At 40.9% G+C, this 24405-nt stretch overlaps 1 protein-coding gene across 7 annotated transcripts in view; it reads right to left on the reverse strand.

The window, feature by feature from the left end:
- cadm1a (cell adhesion molecule 1a) overlaps positions 1 to 24405 on the reverse strand; it is a 473893-nt gene that overhangs the window by 20869 nt on the left and 428619 nt on the right. For 5 of the 7 annotated variants that reach the window (XM_082549412.1, XM_082549414.1, XM_082549415.1 and 2 more), the window contains one exon: positions 22601 to 22633. The exons of the other annotated variants lie outside the window; for them this stretch is intronic. In XM_082549412.1, coding sequence (XP_082405538.1) covers positions 22601 to 22633 — 33 coding nt within the window. The remainder of the gene's footprint in view (positions 1 to 22600; positions 22634 to 24405) is intronic. 7 annotated transcript variants of the gene reach the window in all.

Here is a 24405-nt window from a genome sequence, read left to right on the forward strand (position 1 = left end):
CTTCACTAGTCACAGTGCAGACGTTGAACAAGTACCTATGCAAAGAATTCAGAAAAAAATACACATACTACAACATGGCAAATGTTGTCCAACCAGCATGTAACCAGGTATTCTACTTTTGTGCCTTTTTGTCTCTGATCTCACATGCTGATATAACTTCAGGCAACAGGCAACTTTCCTGCCTTCGCTTCTAAACAGTGGCAGAATGGTACACTCACATAGTAGTGGTTGTGACACCTGTCATCAAAGGGGCTGTGTTGTGGACAAAAAGCTGAAATTGGAATTTGCCAGTAATCGAAACTAAACTACCCAACCATGACAGGGTTTCTGGTACTGCTGCCATCAGGACCTAAAAACACAAACAACTTCCAGACGAATCACACAAGTGCACAGGCAGGTTACAAAGCTTTCAAATTTGTCCTTTGGAAGTCAAAAACATATTATTTCTACACTCAGCTGCACCTGATGCTGCTCAACTGTCGTGTAACTGCGTCGTGCAGTTTCCAGAAATCAAGTCCGAACATCGTTTTACAGTTTTTAAATAAAAGACAAAGACAAAGCAAACGATAGTGCAATTTATTTTCTTTAATTTCTTTTGACTGAAAGGTGTAATTAGTAGTTATACTGGGGCGTTATCTGCTGAAAATAACACACTCCCACTGTTCAATTTAAAGTCCCTTTCTTGGCACACACTTCTAGGCGCAATTCTAAAATAGAAAGCTCAAACCTATCTGAAAAAGAAACTTGCTTAATGTTTAAACAGAGACTAAATATCATCTAATTTACACCTAGGGTAGAGATGTGCGTGGGAGAGTAAAATGAAACAAAAGAAGCTGGTATTCCTTTTTCGTGGTGTTTCTTGTGTAATGTAAACCTTTGTCTGTGTAATGAATTCCATTTTCTGTGTCAAACAATATCGTCTCGAGAAGGACAGGAAATGTTCCAAATACTTGCAAAAATAAGCCAACAGTGCATTATCTCCTTAGAAACCTTGCACCTTTTTTTTTATCTGATGGAGCTATTCATCATTTATCTAATCATGGCCAGTCTTCATCCAAAATGTAATATAATTATGGTCTATAACTGTTCTCAGGATATTAAGCTGTATCTAGGCCACGGCTAGCTCAATAAACACCTTCTAATAATGGCTTTTAGTGGTCTCAGGAGTGACTTATTCTAACACAGTGAGGACTCTCTATGGCTCCCAAGGCCACACGAGTTTGCAGCTTGTTGCAGAGATGCACATCAGTCCTTTTAATGGGGACACTGTTTTTTTTTGGGGGGGGGGGGGGGCTGGTAGAGCTTCTTTCCAACCAGCAGACTGCTCGTTCTTCTTTCACACGAGATTATCAAACTCCCCCCTGCCCCGCCAAACCTCCGCCAACACTCTCCTCCCACCCCGCTGTCACTGAGCGGCCTCCAGCCTCGGCCATTCCAACGACTGTTGAAAAGCTCATGAAGAGTTATGCTTGTGGTTGAAAGGTGGCCAGAAGCCTGGTCTGTGCACATAAACTCGTGTTTGATGTATTTTTTAGAACTTCACATCTACTGAATTAAAAAATATCTCTGACTTTGTCAGAGATAAGGTCAAAATAACTCAATGATATGTTTATGATAAAGAAAATGCCAAAAAAACAAGCAACAAAAGGGAAAAAAACAGCGTAAATGATCCAAAGAGAAAACTCTTGTCAAGGTCAAATTCACAGAAATAGCAGGTCTTGAAATAAATGGACCGCTGAAGTCAAGTCCTGTGTCTCCTCTGCTCTTGGCATATTGATAATAACAACAGAAGAGACTCTGTGTATCCTGGTGTTGTGAGACAGAATAGTATCAGTGAAATGACATCGGGGGCTTTGTGTGGATCTGTGTACACAGCAGACAGAGCCCTGGGTGAAGGAACTGTGCCAAGAAAATGAAGGGCTAATCCTAGAAAAGAAGCCAAGACAATGGCTACATTTACATACATGCAGTAAACAGACTCTAGTACATTCTCTGGTCAAGGTTGTACTGAGAAATGAGGGGTTTACATAAATCCCTCATAGCTTACCTCATTGACTCTACATTTCAAAAAAAATGAAAATAAAATAAGGACAGTTCTTTAAAAAATTGAAAGAAAAAAGTTTGAGGTTCTTTTCAAAAGCCAAAACTCATCAGTGCATTTGCTGGTAATGTTTGGTTGGCTAAAAGTTATTCAAACATGCATAAAATGCATGTTGTGCACAGCGCTGCAGAATCAAGAGACAAAATCACAAGACTTTGGGTAAAGATGGATGCCAAGCATTGTATTTCTTTGTTATCACGGTCCCTAATGCGTGCTTCGTGATGCTGTTATGGATGTCTTTGAGGAGCAATGTTGTGGCACAATCTCTGTGAGGTGTAGCAACGCCGACAAAAACCTGCCATGATAATAAAATCCTTTAGCAAGGCTGAGTGTATGGTGTCGGCCTCTAATCCAAGCCTCACCTCAAAGGAAATTCAGACCGGCTTACATGCATGGATGGTGTTAGGAAAAAGAGAATGAAAATGTGCTGCATTTCACACACAGTGCAGCTCACACTGTAGCCAGAAATTGTATCAGTGCTGCTCAAAGTGAGTAAAGCCAGTGGCAAGGGATAATCTCAGATACTGGGGTTGTCCAATTTGCATAAAATACTAAGATTGCAACCTGTTCTCACGCTGAACCCGTCACATATACAGTGGGGCAAAACAGTATTTAGTCAGCCACCGATTGTGCAAGTTCCCCCACCTAAAATGATGACAGAGGTCAGTAATTTGCACCAGAGGTACACTTCAACTGTGAGAGACAGAATGTGAAAAAAAAATCCATGAATCCACATGGTAGGATTTGTAAAGAATTTATTCGTAAATCAGGGTGGAAAATAAGTATTTGGTCAATAACAAAAATACAACTCAATACTTTGTAACATAACCTTTGTTGGCAATAACAGAGGTCAAACGTTTACTATAGGTCTTTACCAGGTTTGCACACACAGTAGCTGGTATTTTGGCCCATTCCTCCATGCAGATCTTCTCGAGAGCAGTGATGTTTTGGGGCTGTCGCCGAGCAACACGGACTTTCAACTCCCGCCACAGATTTTCTATGGGGTTGAGGTCTGGAGACTGGCTAGGCCACTCCAGGACTTTCAAATGCTTCTTACGGAGCCACTCCTTTGTTGCCCGGGCGGTGTGTTTTGGATCATTGTCATGTTGGAAGACCCAGCCTCGTTTCATCTTCAAAGTTCTCACTGATGGAAGGAGGTTTTGGCTCAAAATCTCACGATACATGGCCCCATTCATTCTGTCCTTAACACGGATCAGTCGTCCTGTCCCCTTGGCAGAAAAACAGCCCCATAGCATGATGTTTCCACCCCCATGCTTCACAGTAGGTATGGTGTTCTTGGGATGCAACTCAGTATTCTTCTTCCTCCAAACACGACGAGTTGAGTTTATACCAAAAAGTTCTACTTTGGTTTCATCTGACCACATGACATTCTCCCAATCCTCTGCTGTATCATCCATGTGCTCTCTGGCAAACTTCAGACGGGCCTGGACATGCACTGGCTTCAGCAGCGGAACACGTCTGGCACTGCGGGATTTGATTCCCTGCCGTTGTAGTGTGTTACTGATGGTGACCTTTGTTACTTTGGTCCCAGCTCTCTGCAGGTCATTCACCAGGTCCCCCCGTGTGGTTCTGGGATCTTTGCTCACCGTTCTCATGATCATTTTGACCCCACGGGATGAGATCTTGCGTGGAGCCCCAGATCGAGGGAGATTATCAGTGGTCTTGTATGTCTTCCATTTTCTGATGATTGCTCCCACAGTAGATTTTTTCACACCAAGCTGCTTGCCTATTGTAGATTCACTCTTCCCAGTCTGGTGCAGGTCTACAATACTTTTCCTGGTGTCCTTCGAAAGCTCTTTGGTCTTGGCCATGGCGGAGTTTGGAGTCTGACTGTTTGAGGCTGTGGACAGGTGTCTTTTATACAGATGATGAGTTCAAACAGGTGCCATTCATACAGGTAACGAGTGGGGGACAGAAAAGCTTCTTACAGAAGACGTTACAGGTCTGTGAGAGCCAGAGATTTTCCTTGTTTGAGGTGACCAAATACTTATTTTCCACCCTAATTTACGAAGAAATTCTTTACAAATCCTACCATGTGGATTCGTGGATTTTTTTTTCACATTCTGTCTCTCACAGTTGAAGTGTACCTCTGGTGCAAATTACTGACCTCTGTCATCATTTTAAGTGGGGGAACTTGCACAATCGGTGGCTGACTAAATACTTTTTTGCCCCACTGTAGATGCTTGCCCAGTATGTGATTCATAGGCATAGACATTTTGATGCAGCGGGTTCCTCTTTAGTGTCATTTTCTATGTGCAGGGCAGTCTGACAAACCAACACCAGTCTGTCAGAGTCTTTCAAATACTGCCCATTTGTCAAAAGTGTTAATGTTTTAGCAATACTCCCATAGTGTCCTTTTTCAATGGATCTTTGGAGCATTCATCACAACATTGAGACGGGGCTCACACCTACATATGGATGCTCCTTAAAGACCTTGATTTCATATTCAAACAGGGTAGGAGTATTTTTTTAACATGCAGGGTTAATATTGTAAAGCGATAACTTTGACTTCGTATAAGGGAAAAATATTAAATGTTTTTGAAACATGGTACAAAACACAAACCTTCCAAATTGTATTCTTTCTACTTTTAAATGTGGAAGAAATTGCTCTTAAAGGCCTCAGTTACACAGGTCTCGAGACCTGTTGGCAACCATCTGGCAGTCTCTGCTCTCTAAAATGTGTTTCCTGACCAGTTGCAAGTGTTTGCTGTGGATTACAAGGTGAAATTGAATGCAAAGAGGTACAACCCAGTTGCAACTGCTTTAGCTCCTAGCAGATTGTTGCAGTCGCCTGTAGTTTGCCGGCAAACACTACTCGCCAAGCTGCAGTGAAAAGAAACAGAACGTTCACCTGTGCTATGCCACAGCTTTTACTTTGAAAGCAAATACACTCTGTTTCTGGCTGAAATCCCACTATTAAATTAAATTAAATTAAATTTCAATTTAATTGTATTCATATAGCGCCAAATTACAACAGCCTACATATTTGCTTATTAAGCACATATCCTGGTCAAAGACTTCAAGATTCCTCACAGTGTTACTAGAGGCCACGGTAAGTATCTGGTTAGACCCCACGTTTGCTAAGATTTTTAGGGGCAAGTACAATAATCCCAGTTTTATCTGCATGTACAGATACAACTACACTACAGCTTCGAGAGTAAACGAAGTGTATTTGCAGACAAGCTGGCTCTTCCATGCAAACTACAGGCAACTGCAGCAATCTGCTAGAGATTGAAGCCATCACAAGGAGGGTTTTGGTGCTACGCCCTTTTTACCTCTGGCAACCACACAACAACTGGTTGGGGAAAGCACATTTTTCCTCAATCATCAGGAGATATCAGGGTTTGGTTGCTATGTTACTGAGGCCTAAAAGAGGATCCTTTGTTATCCCATTGCTGTTGCATCAAGACCAGCATCAAAATGACATCTTGTGTATAGAACGGCATAATACATGTGGTAACCAAGGATGTGGCGATAATGCGCGAGTATATTTTAATCCATCCATTATGTTTTACTACACATAAGAATTTTTGTTCCCTAAACTAAGGAAAACAGCTAAAGAAACTTAAAAGTAAAAAAATTAAAAAGTTAAATTAAAATGTAGAAATATCACGCTCAGATAAGACTCAAACATCCCTTTTCTGGTTAGTCATGTGATGGTGCCATGTGACACCACACTTCCTAATGCAAACTCGGTTGTTGTGCTTCTTCAGTTGTCATAATAGTGTTCTGAAGCACTGCTGGTACTATGGAAAATGATGCTAAAGGGGACAGCTGGGATAGGCGCCAGCCACACTGTGACCCCGCATTGGATAAGTAAATGGACGGATGGATGGGTGGATGGACCCTGAGCAAGAGTCAGCATGTGATAGGAGTAAGAATGTGTCGTAAACAAACGTCTATTGGTGGGTTTTAAGATCTTGCGACGACAGATCTCGGGTTGGCACAGTGTGGAATTAAACTGGGAAAACATTTACTTTAACTTTGTGTGCCAACACTTGCGCTGAAAGCCAAGTGAGAGAAAGAGAAGCAAGCGAGCGAAGAAAAAATGCCACAACAGAGTGGCCAGAGCCTCGGAGAGACCTCATGGGCGAGAGCTGCACGTTCCATTTAGAAAAGGAAGGAGGAAAGAAGGCGCTGTTCACCAGCTATTAATAATCAATTTCAATTTCCTCTCAGATCTCATTTTTATTTTTTGAATATTAAATAATAGATATTCATTTTAGATGTGTTCCACACCACTGAATAAAGGTGTTTCCCTACAAAATCCAGTCAGACTGTAACTTTTCGCTCCCCGGCCTGCCGGCCTGCGTTCTCCTTGCCAATACTGGATGAGTCAAACTCAAAAAGAGTACAACTGTCTCAGATGAAAGTTTTAAGACTCAGCTGCTGTCATGGCAACACTAGTCCTACATGCAAATTGTAATAAGAGCATTCAAAAACAAGGAACATGCAGGTCAAATGCCTTGGGATCCTATTTTGTACCACATTGCATGCGCACCACCTGTTTTCTCAGTCTGCTAGGAGCTGAGAGTATCAATCCATTCCTGGAAATTAACACTTAAGAAATGAATTCAATATAATTCATTATTCTACGAATAAAGCAGAATACTAGATAAACGACTGACATGCTATCCAAGAAATATTTTATCATGGAAAAATACATGAACCTAAAGACAAGTTATTTTGTGCTAATTATGGAGGGTCGTGTCTGCTCTGTGTGTTTAATGAGCAGTAGTCACTGCAGCATCTCGTGGCTCTGCAGTTTAGTGACATGCACTATGTGTCCTGAATTGTTGTCCTGATAATGGCATCTGACTATGGGCCTTAGCATTTATAGCTTATCTGCATTGTGATAAGATCCTAATTTGCATATTATTTAGGCAAAGGTTGCAGAACTGTCAACCAGCACAGTCACTGCCGAGTAAAAAGAACCAATGAGGGGCACTTTCAGTGGGCTTGTATAATGTGCTTTTTCACTGTGATGACACATGAAGGCAGCAAAAGGCTTATCTGTGGGCTACCCTTAGCCTAAATAAATATATTAATGTTACTGATACAGTAATAAAGGTAAAGTCAATAACTACTAGTAGGGTACTGAAACTATTTTAGGGTCTGGCATCAAATTATACAACGATATTAAAGTCTATGCAGAATTAATCCTTGTGTTTTAGATGACTGTCAGGTTTTTAATAATAAATGTAAACCTCCTGTTCCACCAGATCCCAAAGGTGCTCTATTAGACTGAGATCAGGTGACTTTGGAGGAAATTTCAGTACAATAAACTCATTGTCACGTTCAAGAAACCAGTTTGATGATGTTCATGATGGCATGATGTGTTTTCCAGCTGGAAGCAGCCATCAGAAGACGGGTACACTGTGGCGATAAAGGGATGGACAGGGTCAGCAGCAATACTCGTGTAGACTGTGGCATTAAAACAATTCTCAATTTGCACTAAGGTGCTTAAAGTGTGCCAAGAAAATATCCCCCACACTATTACACCACCAGTAGCAGCCTGACCTATTGATTCAAGGCAGGATGGATCCAAGCTTTCATGTTGTTTACGCCAAAATCTGGCCCTACCATCTGAACGCTGCAGCAGAAATCAAGACTCATCAGACACGGTACATTTTTCCGGTCTTCTCTTGCCCAATTTTGGTGAGCCTGCGCGAACTGTATCTGAGTTTCCTGTTCTTAGCTGATAGGAGTGGCATGTGGAGTGGTTTCCTGCTGCTGTAGCCCATCTGCTTCAAGGTTTGACATGTGCATTTATAGTTCCCCTTCTTTATACACATACTGCATGTAAATGTCTGTTCTTACTTACATAATGCTCGGGTCTTATTTTCTACAGTTGACAGGCTAACAAACCCTCCTGTGTCAGTGGCAGCTGAACTTCATTCGACCATGGCCTGCAATGACTTTGTCAAATTCTTCACTGAAAAAATCCAAAAAATTAGACAAGCAATTGGTACATCAACAGCAGATCCAGGATATGTACTGTGTCCACCAAAAAACTGTTTAAACACCATGAAACAGTTTCAACCTATTAACAGCAAAGACCTGGAGGACATCTTAGGTCAACTGAACTCCTCCTCCTGCTGTTTAGATGTCCTGCCAACAAGTTTTTTCAAAAAGGTCTCAAAGACTTTGGAGTCAGACCTGTTACAGATCGTCAACTTTTCTTTATTATCAGGTGTGTTTCCAGAATCACTAAAAACTGCTGTAATCAAACCTATACTGAAAAAGGACAATCTTGACAAGACACAAATGAACAACTACAGGCCGATCTCAAATCTCCCGTTTTTAAGTAAGATCATTGAAAAAGCAGTTTCTCAACAGCTCAGTTACTTCTTAAAACAGAATAACTGCTACGATGCCTTCCAGTCAGGTTTTAGACAGAACCACAGCACTGAAACCGCTCTGACCAAAGTGTTTAATGACATATGTCTGAATACAGACAGTGGAAAAATGTCAGTCCTAGTTTTACTGGATCTCAGTGCAGCATTTGATACAGTTGACCACAACATATAACTCAAACGACTGGAGAACTGGACAGGTCTTTCAGGAACTGTACTAAACAGGTTCAAAACATACGTAGAAAACAGGAAATACTTTGTATCAATAGGTAACTTCACATCTGAGCAGACAAGTATCACATGTGGAGTTCCCCAAGGTTCCATCTTGGGACCCCTTCTGTTTAACATCTACATGCTCCCACTGGCACAGATTATAAACAACAACAAAATAAACTATCACAGCTATGCAGATGACACACAAATATATATCACAATGTCACCAGGAGACCGAGGCCCTGTACAGGCTCTTGGTAAATGCATTGAGGAAATCAATGACTGGTTGTGCCACAATTTTCTCCAGCTAAACAAAAACAAAACTGAGGTAATAGTCTTTGGCGCCAAAGAAAAACGATTACAGGTCACCAGAGAACTTCAATCTATACATCTAAAAACCACAGACCAGGCGAGAAATTTGGGTGTAGTGATGGATGCAGACCTAAACTTAGAAAAACACATTAAGACAATAACAAAGTCAGCTTACTATCACCTCAAGAATATATCAAGGATAAAAGATCTGATGTCTCAACAGGACCTGGAAAAACTAGTCCATGCATTCATCTTTAGTAGGCTTGATTACTGTAACAGCATCTTTACAGGTCTACCTAAAAAATCAGTCAGACAACTACAGCTCATTCAGAACTCTGCTGCTCGAGTCCTCACTAAGACCAAAAAAGTGGACCACATCAGTCCAGCTCTGAGGTCCTTACACTGGCTGCCTGTCCGTCAGAGGATAGACTTTAAAGTTCTGATGCTGGCCTATAAAGCTCTGAATGGTTTAGGACCAAAATACATCAATGACCTCCTGACCCAGTATGAACCATCCAGATCCCTCAGGTCATCTGGATCCGGTCTTTTATCAGTTCCCAGAGTCAGAACCAGACACGGAGAAGCTGCATTCAGCTTTTATGCTCCATATATCTGGAACAAACTCCCAGAAAGCCTCAGATCAGCTGAAACACTCAGTTTATTTAAATCCAGGTTGAAGACTCACCTATTCTCAGCTGCATTTGAATAAAGCACCAAATCCACACCTTTAAGCTTAAATTTCAAAACTTACATTTAACTACTGATTTTATCTACTGTTCTGATTTTATCTGTTTTGATTTTATATACTGTTGTTTGTTTGTTTGTTTGTTTGTTAATTAGTTAGTTTATTTGCTTGTTTTATTCAATTTTAAATCATGCTTTTTATTTGTTCTTGTTTCTAATGTCTCTGTAAAGCACTTTGAATCACCTTGTTGTTGAATTGTGCTATACAAATAAACTTGCCTTGCCTTGCCTTGCCTTACTTAATGACACTGGAAAATGCTATTGCAGTTATTGCTTGGAAACAGGAACCATCAAGGGAGGATGTCTTAACCAATATGAATATAGAATAGCATAATGCTATCTTGAGTAAAATGTATATGAGTATAATAAAAATAATTATTCACACTCAGACCAACTGTGAATAATTATTTAAGCCACTTAGCTCCGTTCACTCCAATTCATTGAGAGCTATCGAGTGTCCTCTAGGTGAACTGCAACTAATTTCGGTGCACTGGGACTAATAATAAGTGAACATGATCTCCATACATCAGATCTGGTGCTGAGCAGCTTTCTATTTCTTCACATAGTTGTTGCATTCTCTCAAAAAACATTTTCTTCTCAAGTTTACTATCAAGCCAGCCCTTCACCCAAAGAGTAAACAGCAGCTGCAGTGGAAAACAGAGGCAGGGAAACACAGCTCCCACTGTGTTTATGCATTTAGCTGTGACACAGGTGCTAAAAGGAAGCCTGAGTGTCTACTCAGTACATGAGGAGAACATGCAAATCCCAAACTGCATAGTCTAATAACGTCCAAGCAGGTCATTATACAATACAACATACACGGCCTAAAGGGAAACAATAATATTTTTCATAGCCAAATTTTCAAATTATGAGGTCAAGTTATCCCTGCAAGGCTTCAAAGTACCCTAAATGCTCATTTTGCATCAAAAAGATCAACTTTTGGATCTTTATGATGCGATAGAGAGGTATCCTTGATATCGTCATTGTCAGGCTCAGAGTTCTGGCTGTATGCACAGCAGATCCACCTGCCTGCTGTTCAAACCTTCTGTTTTAAAGGGGTGGCCATGCAAAGGAAATCTGCCTAAAGGAAGTGTGGCCTAAAAGGGAGATGAGGTAAAACGCTTGTTTTATATTGTGGATGAAATAAGGTGCTGAACAAGGATTCTTTTATTAATGGTAATAATGCAAAACAACACTATTATAATTCAGGGGTAAAATAACGTAGCTGGAAATAGGTGTAATAGCTCCACTTTGAGATTATGGTTTATTATAATCAAGCCCCCAATGAGAAAAGAACTACTTACCCCTTACATAAACAGGTGATTCAAACTTGTACATTGATTATGTAAATGCAGTTAACAGAAATAGGAGGAATAATAATCTCGGACATATTACACGATAGCTTGGATAATATCATTGTTTTCATCTGTAATAACGCTGACGTTTAATGTTATTTTTTATATATTATTACTATAGCGAACATGCAAAACTTTTCCTACAAAAGGTTTAAAAGGGGCTTGATGTGGTAGCAGTTACTGTGAGGCTGATCCTGTGTTGCAGGTGTTCTCACTTCAGCAGGTAGCAGACCTGGGCGACAGATGGGGAAGATTGACAGTTTGGATTAGTGTGAAATAATCTCACTGATGTGTGCACATCTGGTGGCCCTAATGGTGTAAGCAGCAAAAACACATACATTAACAACACGATAAAAAAAATACATAGCATGGATATTTTCAAGTGATAAAAAAATAATTTTAATAAAAAATATTTGAAACAGCAGTGCACACGGGCCTAATGCAGTATTTTCACATTCTTCAGTTTGGAAAAGAAAACACGAATGCGATGTTTTGATGCAGGAATGAGAAGAGGCTCGAGTGGCACCTGCTTTATATTTATGACTGACGGGTCCTAAAACTATTGCTATATATCTCAAAAATTGCCTCTAAAGTTGTTGCACTTATTGACATTGCTTAAAGATTTCACTCCACCCAGAGTGAAAGCATCACATCTGTGTCACAGGTGAGAGGAATAACCGCTGATTACACTTTAAGCATTTCAGCACTTTGCTGTTTATTTCATCATAAAAAGCCAGAACGACAGACAGAACCTTAGAGGTTAACTTTCCCTTCATGAAAGGAGTGTGACTTATAAAAGTAGATATGCATTTTTTAAAGTCACATAGAGGGAGGGGGCTGTTTGTCACCTGTCACACTCAGTTGTGTGCCTAAAACTAATTAATGCAGCATATGTGCCTCATTTGAAGAGAGCCCCAAAGGCAGGTTCAAGCCACTGAGTGCCAGCCTCTAATACAAATGCATCTATCTGTAACATACACACAAGCACTCGCAGTGAAGGTCTGTGAGCGACTTCGCTTGATCAAATAACACCACATTTCTTAAAAACAACGTTACCTTATTATCTGTATTGTTAACGTTTCTTCCTCAGTGGATCAGCTACATAGTGTCCATTGCTTAAAATCACTACAGCGTCCTTCAGTCTTAACACTTAAGCAATTCTTACTTTTACTTACTTAGAGTTAAAAAACAAAATAAACAACAAGAAAAAGATGTTCACCTGGATTTTGATAACCCACCAGAGATAAAATCCTCCACAGGTGAAGTGAAGTACATTAATCATCATATTAAGGTGTGATGTTCTGTCGGGAAACCCTGAGTCTTGGAAGTTATTTTGCCGTGTACCACACACCAAAACATTGTTGCAGACTGATCACGCCTCACCAGTCTGCAACGTCCCTTGAAGATCACGGTAAGGAGCCAAAGACACGTGCTCCTCGTTCTACTTGAAGCCCAAAAGAAATGATCTGCTGCCAACTCCTGGTTTAAGGACACCCGCAGGGATCTCACAACCATGCCACTGTTTTGCCAGGTGATCTCAACCACTCTCCAAACAACCGCTGCAACCGCTCTCAGACAGAATGATGAAGGTTTGCAAATATCTGCCGTCTGATTTAAAAATGCAGAGAGATTGCCAACACGTTGCAATCAGTCTGACTCACATTGCACCAATGAGAGCAACTCGCCTGCAATGTGCCTCTTTGCAATAGAGGACTTGATTCAACTGGTTTGTACCTATTCTTGATTTACTTGTGTAAGTCTGCACAGTCATGTGTGAACCACTGTTAAATGTATTACTTCACTGTGCGTGAAATAAAAGACTGTATACTACTTGTGCTGCTGCACTGGTTCTTTGCCATTCTGGTTCTTCTCAGACATTAATGTCAAAAGTAAGATGACATCCATTTATTAGTTTTCATACTACAAGTGCTCTTTAAAATACTGTAATTTTGTTACCATTTCTGATAGAGACAAAACTCACAGTTCCATAAAGAGGAGACGATGAGCTTTAGTCAGTGTATCACAATAGCACAAGGTCCTCACAAGGTCTGAGCTCAGACAGAAAGATTTTGCCACATGTGCTTCAGATTACCTTGCCTAACCATTCTGGGCTAGAGAGACAACTCAGATGGTTCCTGGAGGACGGGAATTATTATTTAATTTTACAGTGAAAATTACAAAAGTAAGTCCATTGAGCCTGTCTAAGTCTTGGTCAATAAATATTTGAACTGTTTTTCCTATTTAAACTCCTATGGAGTGAGAGTTAGGAGACAGCTTGTAAAGCCAGTTTGGAAATATGAATGTCTTTGGCATGTGGGAGGGAGTACCTGAGGAGAACCCACACTGGTACAGGTGCAAACTCAATCTAGAGAGATCCCAGCAGCACAGCTACGGTTACACTATACTTCTCAGGACAATCACATCTTGTTGACAGCACTTTGCCAGTTTCTTCTACATATACAGTCGTGATTTAAATACAGATAGACAATAATGTTGCAGTTCCACCAAAGGTCTTTCTCTTCCTATAACAGCTTGCATTTTGTGCAACACAACAGTCACGCTGAAATAGCTAAAACTATATCCTGTTTTAATGGCATTAAGTTGAGATGTGAAGCTTTAAGAGAGATCTTGTTAACATGACTTCTAAGCAGATATATGGAAGTTTTTCTCTGCCTGACATCAAAGATTGCATGTTTTCCAGAAGTCCATCTGTTCAGATCTGACTTTTAAAATAATTCTAATTACAAACCACATTATCAGTATCAGATCTTTTAAAAAAACATTTATTTTTTTTTAGCAAAAACAATCATCAAACCAACGCTGTGCCAGTTAAAAACCTGCCACGGTGTCCCTTTCACCTACCAATATGTTAAGTAGTCAGTGATGTTGGCAGTGCCATCTGTGGCTTTGATAGTCAGTCAACCCAAGATCATCTGTGCGCGGCTGTCTGAGCTTTGCACCGACCTGTTCCTCATGTCAAAAGATTTGGAATTCTGCCAGAGTTTAATACACATGTCTGTCCAAATGATTTCCACGTTCACGACAAACGAACATACGTGGAGCCCGCGGATCAAACGCGCAGCAGACAGAAGCCGCTCTTTAAGGAAAAGAATTCCCACAGCTAGCTGCCGGATACTGTAGCGATCAAATTCTGAAGTCACAATCACTACATTTGTTGGACATCAGTACCAGAGTAATCTGGCACACCGTGTCCTTGTCATTTAATGAATGTCTTGTCTCTTTAATGACATTCAAATGTGACAGCTTAGTCCTTGGATTAAAGAGAAAAGTTCTCTGGTTCACCTGCTGCAATCCCACTGTGAGCAGAGTGGCCATTATACTGCTGGATTCCTCTCCACTATTAGGTCTCTGAGCGCAGCTCAATTATCCCACTACTCTCACATGCTTGCTGACAGCCGTGTTGGCAGGTGTGTCCTTTCCAGACGTGCTCACCTCTCCGGATTGGAAATTAGTGAGTGCACCTAGCCATCAGCAAAAGCAACTGACATCCTCCACCAGCATGCCCTTTCATTAAGAGTGAGGAGATGGAAGTGAGATGAGAAGAAGAAATGCTGCTGGAACATCTAACAGCAAAAAGCTGCCTCTGAACTGTTGGCAGCTTTTGTGCATTTCTAAGAAACAAACTGCACGCGCAGAGTTGATTTACATCATGCAGGTTACATGATGAAAAGAAATCCTCCAGAAAGAAACGGACCGGTTTTTAAATGTGGCGTCCATGGGTGCAATTCTGGAAAATATATTGAAATAAATCAATTACTTTGCTCACTTTGAGGGAAAAAGTGGCCATGAAGGAGATGAATAAACCTCTTTTCATTATACACCCTCAGAAATGTGAATGAACCGCGAATATAATCATGTATGATTGTGTTTGGACTCTAAAATATCCATCAAGTTTGCTTCAAACCTGACTGAACTCCTCTGTTGTTTATGGAGCCGTTTCTTTTGCTCGAACAGAATTTTGGTTGGAGCTTTGAAATTGTTTGTGCTGTCCTGCAAAATGAGCTGGTATCACTTTAGTCAAGTCTTTATATAACTCTTTTTATAGTTTTTGTTTCACATGAGCGGCTCCAACTCTGCGGGTCTCACGAGTGAAATGACTTCTTACCACAACAACTTCGCAGAGCCAGAAGTGCAGCCGAGTTTATCCACATGCATAATAAAGTCAGTCATTATGTCTGAGTTTTTCCAGTTCCTGGCTCTCTCATTTCTCAGCTAAAGCTTAATTTATAAGAACAAAACGTTTCAACACCCACTTCTCCAGTCCACTGGTAGCTCATCTCAAAGCCTCTTCTGTTCTCTGCTGCATGTTTAATTTGTTCCCTCCTGCACTCCACGCCTCCTCCCCTGTACCTAGCCCATTTTACAGGGAAATGGACAATCTTGGGAAGAGCCTTCCAGTTCAGCAGTGTCTCGGCTTCCTTTCTCTTTCAGTCACGAAAAGCGGGACATCGCCATGGCAACTGCATTTGAGAGGTTGTAAGGAGTGAGGCGGTCAGTGCGGACAGAGTCAGAGGCTGTTAAAAAGCAGGGTCTGACTTGGTGTTACAAACTACGCCTGGAAATATGAGCATGAATTATCACTTTTTTTTTTATCGTGTTACTAGGAGTCACCAAAATTCTTGATTTTGGAGGGAGCGCTTGAAGGGAGCAACAAGTGCGTTTCACTTGGCTTTCTGAAGTGATTTAGCGATGCAAAGAAAGTGATTTAGCAGTGTTGACAATATTTGACAAACCTGTAAATTTGAGCATGCTGTGTGAGTCATGCAGGCCAGGTTCAGCTTATTTGTCCAGATGAAGTTATTCTTAACAAAAGCTCAAGTTGCAGCTGTTAGGCTAAAGGCTACGCCGACCAGATGCCAAGAAACTAAATATAGGACTCTTAGGACTCTCAGTAGTAGCACGTAAGTCAAACTTACACCCGAAACACGCATAAGCATGTTTGATGTTTAGCACGTGAAGGCAAAGAAAAAAAAACTTGAATTCCCTCGCTAACAGATTGGCAGATGTCTGTTTGATCACATGCTTCTTTATGTCACGTTCGTCCACGTGCGAAACTAAAAAAACATAACTGGTGGGGGAAAAAAGAATCACCATCCATCGGCCTTCAAGAGTACAGTCGCTGCATTTCTTTTTCTTTGTGTTAGCTTCCATCACACTCTGCTTAAATCTGCATAGCCTGTGGCTCCGTGGTGACTCGTAATTTTCCCCGCTGGATGTAGCGGAAGCTGCAAAAGACTGTGACAGGTTAATCTGCACTTGACCCAAGATGATGGCCTTCTCTGCTTCTCTGGATACAAGCCAGACTTTCTGTCCTGCACTATAACAATTTGAGAACCAATAAAAAGGTGCAACGCTGTCTCAACACGAGGGACAAGACATATTCGTCCTGTGAAGTCCTACATAAAGAGGGGCTAGTCCTGCTCAGACAGAGCATAGCCTACCTGGCCCTACAACCTGCCTATAAATGTACAAAACTATCCTTGCCTTTTCCACGTTTCGGTTTTTGTATGCACACCTGCAACACGGGGTGTGTTTATGGCAATAAAGCAATGTGTCACTCATTTTTATTACTGGGGTCATAGAGGGGAGGTTGAGTGATTTTTGATGACAGATGAAGCAGAGAAATAAACAATGGCCAATAGGTACAGGTTGTGCAGTAGCTGCAGGCTCTGTGGACGCTCTAATTTCCTCCCTTTCTCGCAGTAACCTGGTGTCTCGTTTGCCAGCTGGATGCGTTCACATAGCACTTCTCCACAAGTGTCTTACAATTCATCTCTCATTCACTCGCACGCAAACACACACACATGCAAACTATCAACAATGTGGAGCGTAAAAGACTAGTTCAACCTTTCATATATCCGTTTAGTGAAAAATATGAATGATATTCAGCATTGTAAATGCAGCTGAATGGGGCTTAATTATATCAAGCTTATCCAATTTTTCTTTCCTTTTTTTTTCAAAAGATGAAGCTGAGTTTACAGCTGCATCAGGCCTTGGTGAAATTTATCTTTTGATAAGTAAAGAGAAGAAAATTATGCAACAGCTAGACTACATTTGGCTGTTATTTCATTTCAATTTTATTATTTATAGCCTACTGTAACGCTGTCTCCTGGAGATTCATCGTCGCTGTTATTATCTGCATTTGCTGACTCATCAGTTTCTATAGTCACTGAAATTCACGTCATTTTAAAGCGAATCACTGTTTTCCGACGTGCATTGAAAATACATTGGACACCCACATGGGTGGTTAGCTAGCTAGCATTAATTAGCAAATTAAATCGGTCAGAGTTTTGAACTGTTGAAGAGTTGTAAGGTAGAAAAAACACAAGCAAGGGTTTAATTTGGGATTTTGCAGAGGCACAAAAAATGTGATCCTCAGGAGCATTCATCTGAACAAGACTAATATGGATACAACAAATACCTCCAGCTAAATGCTGAACTGGGCTAGTCTCATTGCAAAACACACAATGTCCTCGGTTTCACCTGGTTTTACCTTTAAAAATGAAAAAAATTATAATTTGACATATAACTTTTGTGTCTCTATATTTAGTATATACCAGCTCTTGAGGGGATCCTCAGACTCTTTCGCTCTGTTCACCAGCTAGCTGCTACAGTGTATTTTTAGAGCTTTTTTCCTTAAAAAAAAAACAAAAGAAACACTCTGCCTGCTGCTGCAGTGGGCAAGAGTGCTGAGAGTGAACCAAAAACAGTTACAGTTGCAGGTGTGACAGCTAAACAATGAACTGAAAGCTCTGCAAAGATGAGGGGAGCATTTTCAGGTGCTGTAAGCACCGCACAGCAGAATCGATGGTAAGCTTAAAGTTCTTTGGGAGATACAGAAGTAATGCTCAGCAGCAGCAACAGAAAACTTTTGTCATGCAATATGAATGCTACTAGTACATACCGGGCTTCCGATTTTAAATGGAGAGCCCCTGAGATATCTTCAAGGCATAAAAATACAGAGTCAGTTCAATTAAATTTTAAACAGTTTATTTATACAGTGCCAATTCAGATGCCTTCAAATGCCTAAAGTCACTTTAGGAAAGATAACCCTTGAGAACTTTGACAATCAGATAATCTCCTTCAAGCAGCACTTGGTGACTGGGGGAAAGAAGAACCCTGTTTTAACAGGAAGAGGAGGGAGTGAAGAACAAATGCTCATATCTAGCTCTAAATGTAAGCTTTATCAAAAAGGAAATTTTTAAACCTAATCTTAGAACTACAGAGGGTATCTTTCTCCTAAACTGGGAGCCGGTTCCACAGTGAAGAAGCCTTCTGTTCTGTCTTTGGAAACTCTGAGAACCTGCAGTCTGCGAGTGAATTTCTCTGGTCCAATAATAGCTGGGTTTTTTGCTCATTCCAGACCTTTATGTGAGAAGAATGATTTTAAATTCAATTCTACATTTGACAAAAAGCCAATATGGGTGAAATATGATCGTTCTGTCTAGTGCCCGTTAGCACTCTTGTGGCATGCTGGATCAGCCGAAGGCGTAAAGCGTGCCTCGCCACTTGGCTGCCATCTTGAAATGGCCCCTGCCATGTTTTTGGGCAATTATTTTGAAGCATTACCTAAATAAAGTTTAATTTTAACGGTCGCCTGGACATAAAAACTAGAGAATCAGCAGTGAAATCTGATTTAAAAACAAGTGATTAAACTTTAGGGGCGGCACAGTGGTGGTCTCACAGCTTGGGCTAGGTTAGTTAGCATGTTCTCCTTGTGCCTGTGTGGGTTCTCTCTGAGTGGGTTTATCCCACTGTCCACATACATACTGTACATGTTAGGGATCACTGGTGTTTCTAAAGTGGCCTTAGGTGTAAATGTGAGCATAAACTGTTGTTTATCCCTCTCACCCTCCCCATGACCCTGAGATTTATTTTAAATCAGAAAAATGACTAAATTGAAGCTGCTGAAGTGATTTTTAATGCTTAATGTAAAACTACCAGTAAACAAATCTTATATTAATGATGCACTACTGCAGTTAATTGCAAACATCTAAAAACTGACTGCGGTCTCGGATGAACATCTGGGGCAACCATTCAAAAACTCATAAATGTTAAAAACACATCTTTGAAAAAGGAGGACAAAGCATCTGTGGTCTCTTCAACACAAGTGTTCAGCATCATATAGAGGAAGCAGACCTCACTGCTGCTGAGAGAGGACACCAACGAGTCGGGAGGCTCTTCATCTTCCCCCAATCCCACCTGGAAAAATCTGACTACATCATGGTCACATTAGACAACATTTTACAAAAATATGTGAGATATCGCGATTAATGCAGAATGTTAAGCAATTATAGACTTTGATGTCAATGACTATGCATTCAGATGTGGCGAAATCCGACAGTCGGCCTACTTTTCACTAATTAAATCCATAACTGAAACATAAAAGAGCACCAGCTCTGATATAGATTAGCCTCTGCTTCCTTTGGGGTGTGCAATACATCAAAATAACAAACGATAGTAATTAAATTCGTCAAGTTCTCCCAGAAACGTTTAGAATTACAGCTAAAGGTGAAATTCCTTTTTTTTCCCCTGTATGTTGTAGGTTGTTACTTGGCACAAACCAATACAGGAAATCTGGTCATAACTCCCTTTGGGATATAAAGTTTGGATTAGTTCAACACAGAGTTCTGACCTTTCGACCCCTGACCCAACACTCATGAAAATTAAATCAATATTTTCCTGAAAACCTCCTGTCTGACAGCTGCTGGATTATCGACCACTACAGGCAAGAACGGATCTTTGAATGCCTCATCTAATATGGCTGCCTTTATGTAGGAAATCCCCTTCTTAATTTGAATACAGTTACTATAATATTCATACTGATACCGCTGCACTGATTCAACTTAACACTTCTTACAGTGAAAAACTCTTGAACCACAATTCATTCCATCATATAAGGAAACAGACTTTCTTGTCATTGTTTAGAAATGGTCTTGCGTGTTTAATCTCCAAGCTTCTGGAGGTCTTTCATTGAACATTGGCTGCTTCTTCACTTTTCAGTCCAGTCCTTGTAACAAGGCATTTTAACAGGAATGTTGTTCTTGTTTTTTAAGGCATTTAACATAATCATTCATGCAGAAGAATAGCACCACACTCAAGGAATTAACTTGTTTAGTCTTTAAACACAACAGATAACTCAGCAAAGAGCCAGTTTAACTTGTCTCTTTAAGCAATTTCAAACTTTGAGCCTATCCATCCATCCATTCACTTCCGCTTATCCTTTTCAGGGTCGCGGGGGGCGCTGGAGCCTATCCCAGCTGTCATAGGGCGAAAGGCGGGGTACACCCTGGACAGGTCGCCAGTCTGTCGCAGGGCTAACACATAGGGACAGACAACCATTCGCACTCACATTCACTCGCACATTCACACCTAGTGGCAATTTGGATTATCCAATTAACCTATCCCCACAAGCTGCATGTCTTTGGACGGTGGGAGGAAGCCGGAGTACCTGGAGAGAACCCACGCAAACACGGGGAGAACATGCAAACTCCACACAGAAAGACCCCGGCCTGATGGTGGAATTGAACTCAGGACCTTCTTGCTGTGAGGCAACAGTGCTAACCACCGTGCCACCGTGCTGCACTTTGAGCCTAAAATAACAAAAACACATTTTTTCTAGCGCTGTCAGCGCTAATCTTGTTAAAATGACATTAACGCCATAACCGCATTAAATCTCCGTTAGCGAGTTATCGCGGATCGCCCCGTGCGTGGGACTGCACAGTATCAGCGCGGTTAGCTCGTTAAAGCGTTAGGGCCGTGCATCCCCACACACGGGGCGATCTGCGCTAACTCGCTAACAAAATTTGCTGCCTTAATGCGGTTAACGTCATTTTAGCAAGATTAACGCTGACAGCATTAATTTGTTTGCATTCTTTTGTAGAATCTATGCAAAAGGCCAAAGACAACAGAGTTTGGCAGGCATAAATCAGCACCAACAAGTTGATTCCCAAATAAATATTAGCTGAAATATTGTCATAATCCCAGCATGGCGTGCAGTGTGTTGTTAAACAAAATCTGAGGAAACTTGGCAAGCTATCTACTGCAGACAAACAGCATCTGAAAGTTATTCCCGTTAAAAATAGGGAATACATCAAAGAAAGACCTGACACAGGATGTAAGAGATGCATCTGGCTCTTCAGCTGATCCATCTCCGTTTCACTGAAGCCATCAGAAAATGTCTCAGTGGAAGGGAGCCTGTCAAGAAGCCATTCTTAGGAAAAAAAAAACAGGCAGAAAAGGCTGAGGGATGCCAGTTTACAGAAGACATGGAGTGAAAATCAGTGGCATTGGAGTGATGAACCCAAATTGGAAATTTCTGGTTCAAACTGACATTACATATGGAAGTGGTCAGGAGAGAGGTTAGAGATGGCTGTGAGTGTCTACAGCCATCTGGGAAACACGCTGGAGGCTCTGTCATAGTCTGGTGGAGGAGATCTTGTCAAAACGGATGGAATTGTGAATGCATAAAAGTACCGTCAGATTTTGATACACTGATACACACCATCTGGAAAGTGTCTCAGCGGGAGCCACGTCTTTTTTCTGCCGGACAATGATCCCAAACAAAGAAGACTGGAAAACTATTCCTGGTGGTCATACCAAATATTGACTTTCATGCTTGTGTAAAGAAATAAGCAGTGAGTCAAGACTTTTGCACAGTACTGTATGTGTTTCATACAAATATGCTGTTGAAAACAGAAAAGAAATGTTGGTTTGACAACATTTTAACAGCTGTTTGTCTTATTGACTCATTTTCAGTTTGACTGAAACCATCATAAAATTATTCAACAAAATTAATTACCATAAACAGGTCAGCAGAGGCCTGCTGCTCTTTTTTTTGTTCTTCAGCCCTCTAAGATGGTCATTAGAAGTCTGTGAAGTGCGATTCAAATTTCTGCAAAACGAACACATGCTTAACAGAAAGCTCGTGATAACGCCTTCATGAATTTGGTCCCACAAATTATGAAACTGGAGGCACGAAATTATGAAAAAAGGCTGCAAATTAGGTGAAATTGGAAAATGATGTGTATCATCTTCATTCAAGTAAATGAAAACAACTAAATTAGGTCTATTTTTGCCCCAACACACAGCATCATCTAATGTTGCAGATATAATCAGCCCTGGCCTCAGTGTGGGTGATATTCCTCTGTGGCACCTTCAGGGAAACACTGTAATTGGTTAGTTGGTGAAACCATTTTGCAAGTGCAGCTGAAGTAAGAAGAATTAGAAGGGTTTTTATATATATTTGACAGCATAACTGCAATTAAAGTAAAATGCAGCCTGACTGGTACCTGCTTCAGTATGGCCAACATAAACCTGACACACAGCACAAAGCTGACATTTCCAGGCTGGGCAGCCTGGCACAATAATGTCTGTTGTGTAACAGTAAAAGCAGGCATGCTGCAAAGACAAATATACAAGTTAAAAAAAAAAAGAGAGAGCAAGAGAGACATAAGGAGGAAAGTAGAGATACCAACCATGAGCTGCAGGTTCAGTGCTGGGCGCAGTGTCTGAGCACACAAGGAGAGGACATGGCAGTTGTGGAGGGAGGTGTGGAACAGGAGGAACAGCATGCAAATAAAGAAGAATTGGGGTGGGGGAGGCAGGGAGGGAGCAGGGCAGGGGGAGAAAACAAATGACACCCATAAGCAAGCATTCAGAAGACCAGAACATGACAAAAGACATAAGACTTAAGGGAAATCAAAGGGAACCAAAGGCAGTGCAGAGATAAACACGGGCTTGCATTCACACACAAAAATACACTTTGCACTGCACACACTGGACGTTCGACTCAGAGGGGAGTGTGGCTACTGCTCGAGGAGATATGGAAGAGACTATTATCGTGTGCTGTTGGCAGCTTTGGTGTGCAGAAATGAAAGACTATCGAGGGGAAATAATTGTGCAGCCGTCTTGATGTATCAGTTTGTGACTTGGAAAACATTTCACCAGCACTTTATGAAGGCAATGTTTCATATGGCAAATAGTTAAGTAAAGCAGAAACAAAGTAACAGAATTCATTGCTGAAATAACTCTGCATTGAATGAGATACAGCAGCCAAATTATCACCAGCCAACTCTTATCACTTTAGGCTTTTTCAACACCAGGTTTTAAATTTAAATGCACTTTCCTGTAGTTGGTATTCGTGAGAGTGGCGACCTTACATTTTAGCTCCACTACTAGTAAATCCAGCTAAAATGATCTTGACCGGGACTGTGTAAAACTTGGACTGATGAGTGTCAGCTTGCAGTTTTTTTCTTCTTTTTGTGGAAAACGCTATATAAATTATCAGCTGCTGCACATCCTTGAGTCTGCCGTCAGAGGATTTCAGATGCTGTTAGATAAACTGACAAGCGCTGTCTCAATAGATGTTACACCTGCCCTGCTGTGCAGCGTTTGCTATCAAGCATGACTACTTCACCATTTTGTTCAGCAGCACTGTAGCTCGAGAGGAAAAAACGTTATCAAATTTGAACATTATCTGCATTATCCAACTTCGAAAAATGTGGTGGCATCATGGTAACTAATAGAATTTCACAGGAAAATTATATTTACAGTGTATATTATGCGTAGCTCTTGGTTAAGTAAATACAGACATTTCACATGGCTTATTAAGTTTAGTTGATAGCTGGAGATTTATAATATTTCAATGACTTAAGCCATTTGAGATCCATCAACTCAGTGCATTTAGCAACGCTGGCTGCTTTGATTAGGTTGCTTTTACATTAGACCAATGTGTAAAACAGAGACAAATCACAGCCAAAGCTGGTGTAGCTTCAGTGCACACAGCAGACTGCTACACCCCACTGTATAATTGGTGAGACGAAAACAAACAGTTCACTCTCATTTAAACTACCAGTTACATGTCTTTAACTATGTAAACTGCAGTGTGTTTTAAAAGGTTCAGTGTGTTACATTTGAGAAGATTTGTAGTCTTACTCATATATTATTTTTGGGTTTTGATTTCAGAACGTACCCCTAACATCTTCTCTATGTCTAACATACTACATGTGGACCATTTGTAGAGAGCATCCTGAGACACTGGCCGTTTATAATAATCAATGAAATTATGTGCATTCTGTGTCTCACTTCGACTATAGAGGTCCATCGCAGGTGTAGCCAATCAAAAGATAAGTTCTACTCTGTATCCGCTCTGCGAATGATCCGCATATGAAGTGCTCGTGTGGTGGAAGTAACCCTACAATAAAGTTTAGGCCCTCCTTGACTATGAAAAGCCGATTATTCTGAAGCAGGACAGTTTTGTTCCCGTGTGTCACTTCCAATT

This window comes from Aulonocara stuartgranti, assembly GCF_965226115.1.
Source record: "Aulonocara stuartgranti genome assembly, chromosome: 10".
In the NCBI taxonomy this organism is placed as follows: Eukaryota; Metazoa; Chordata; class Actinopteri; order Cichliformes; family Cichlidae; genus Aulonocara; species Aulonocara stuartgranti.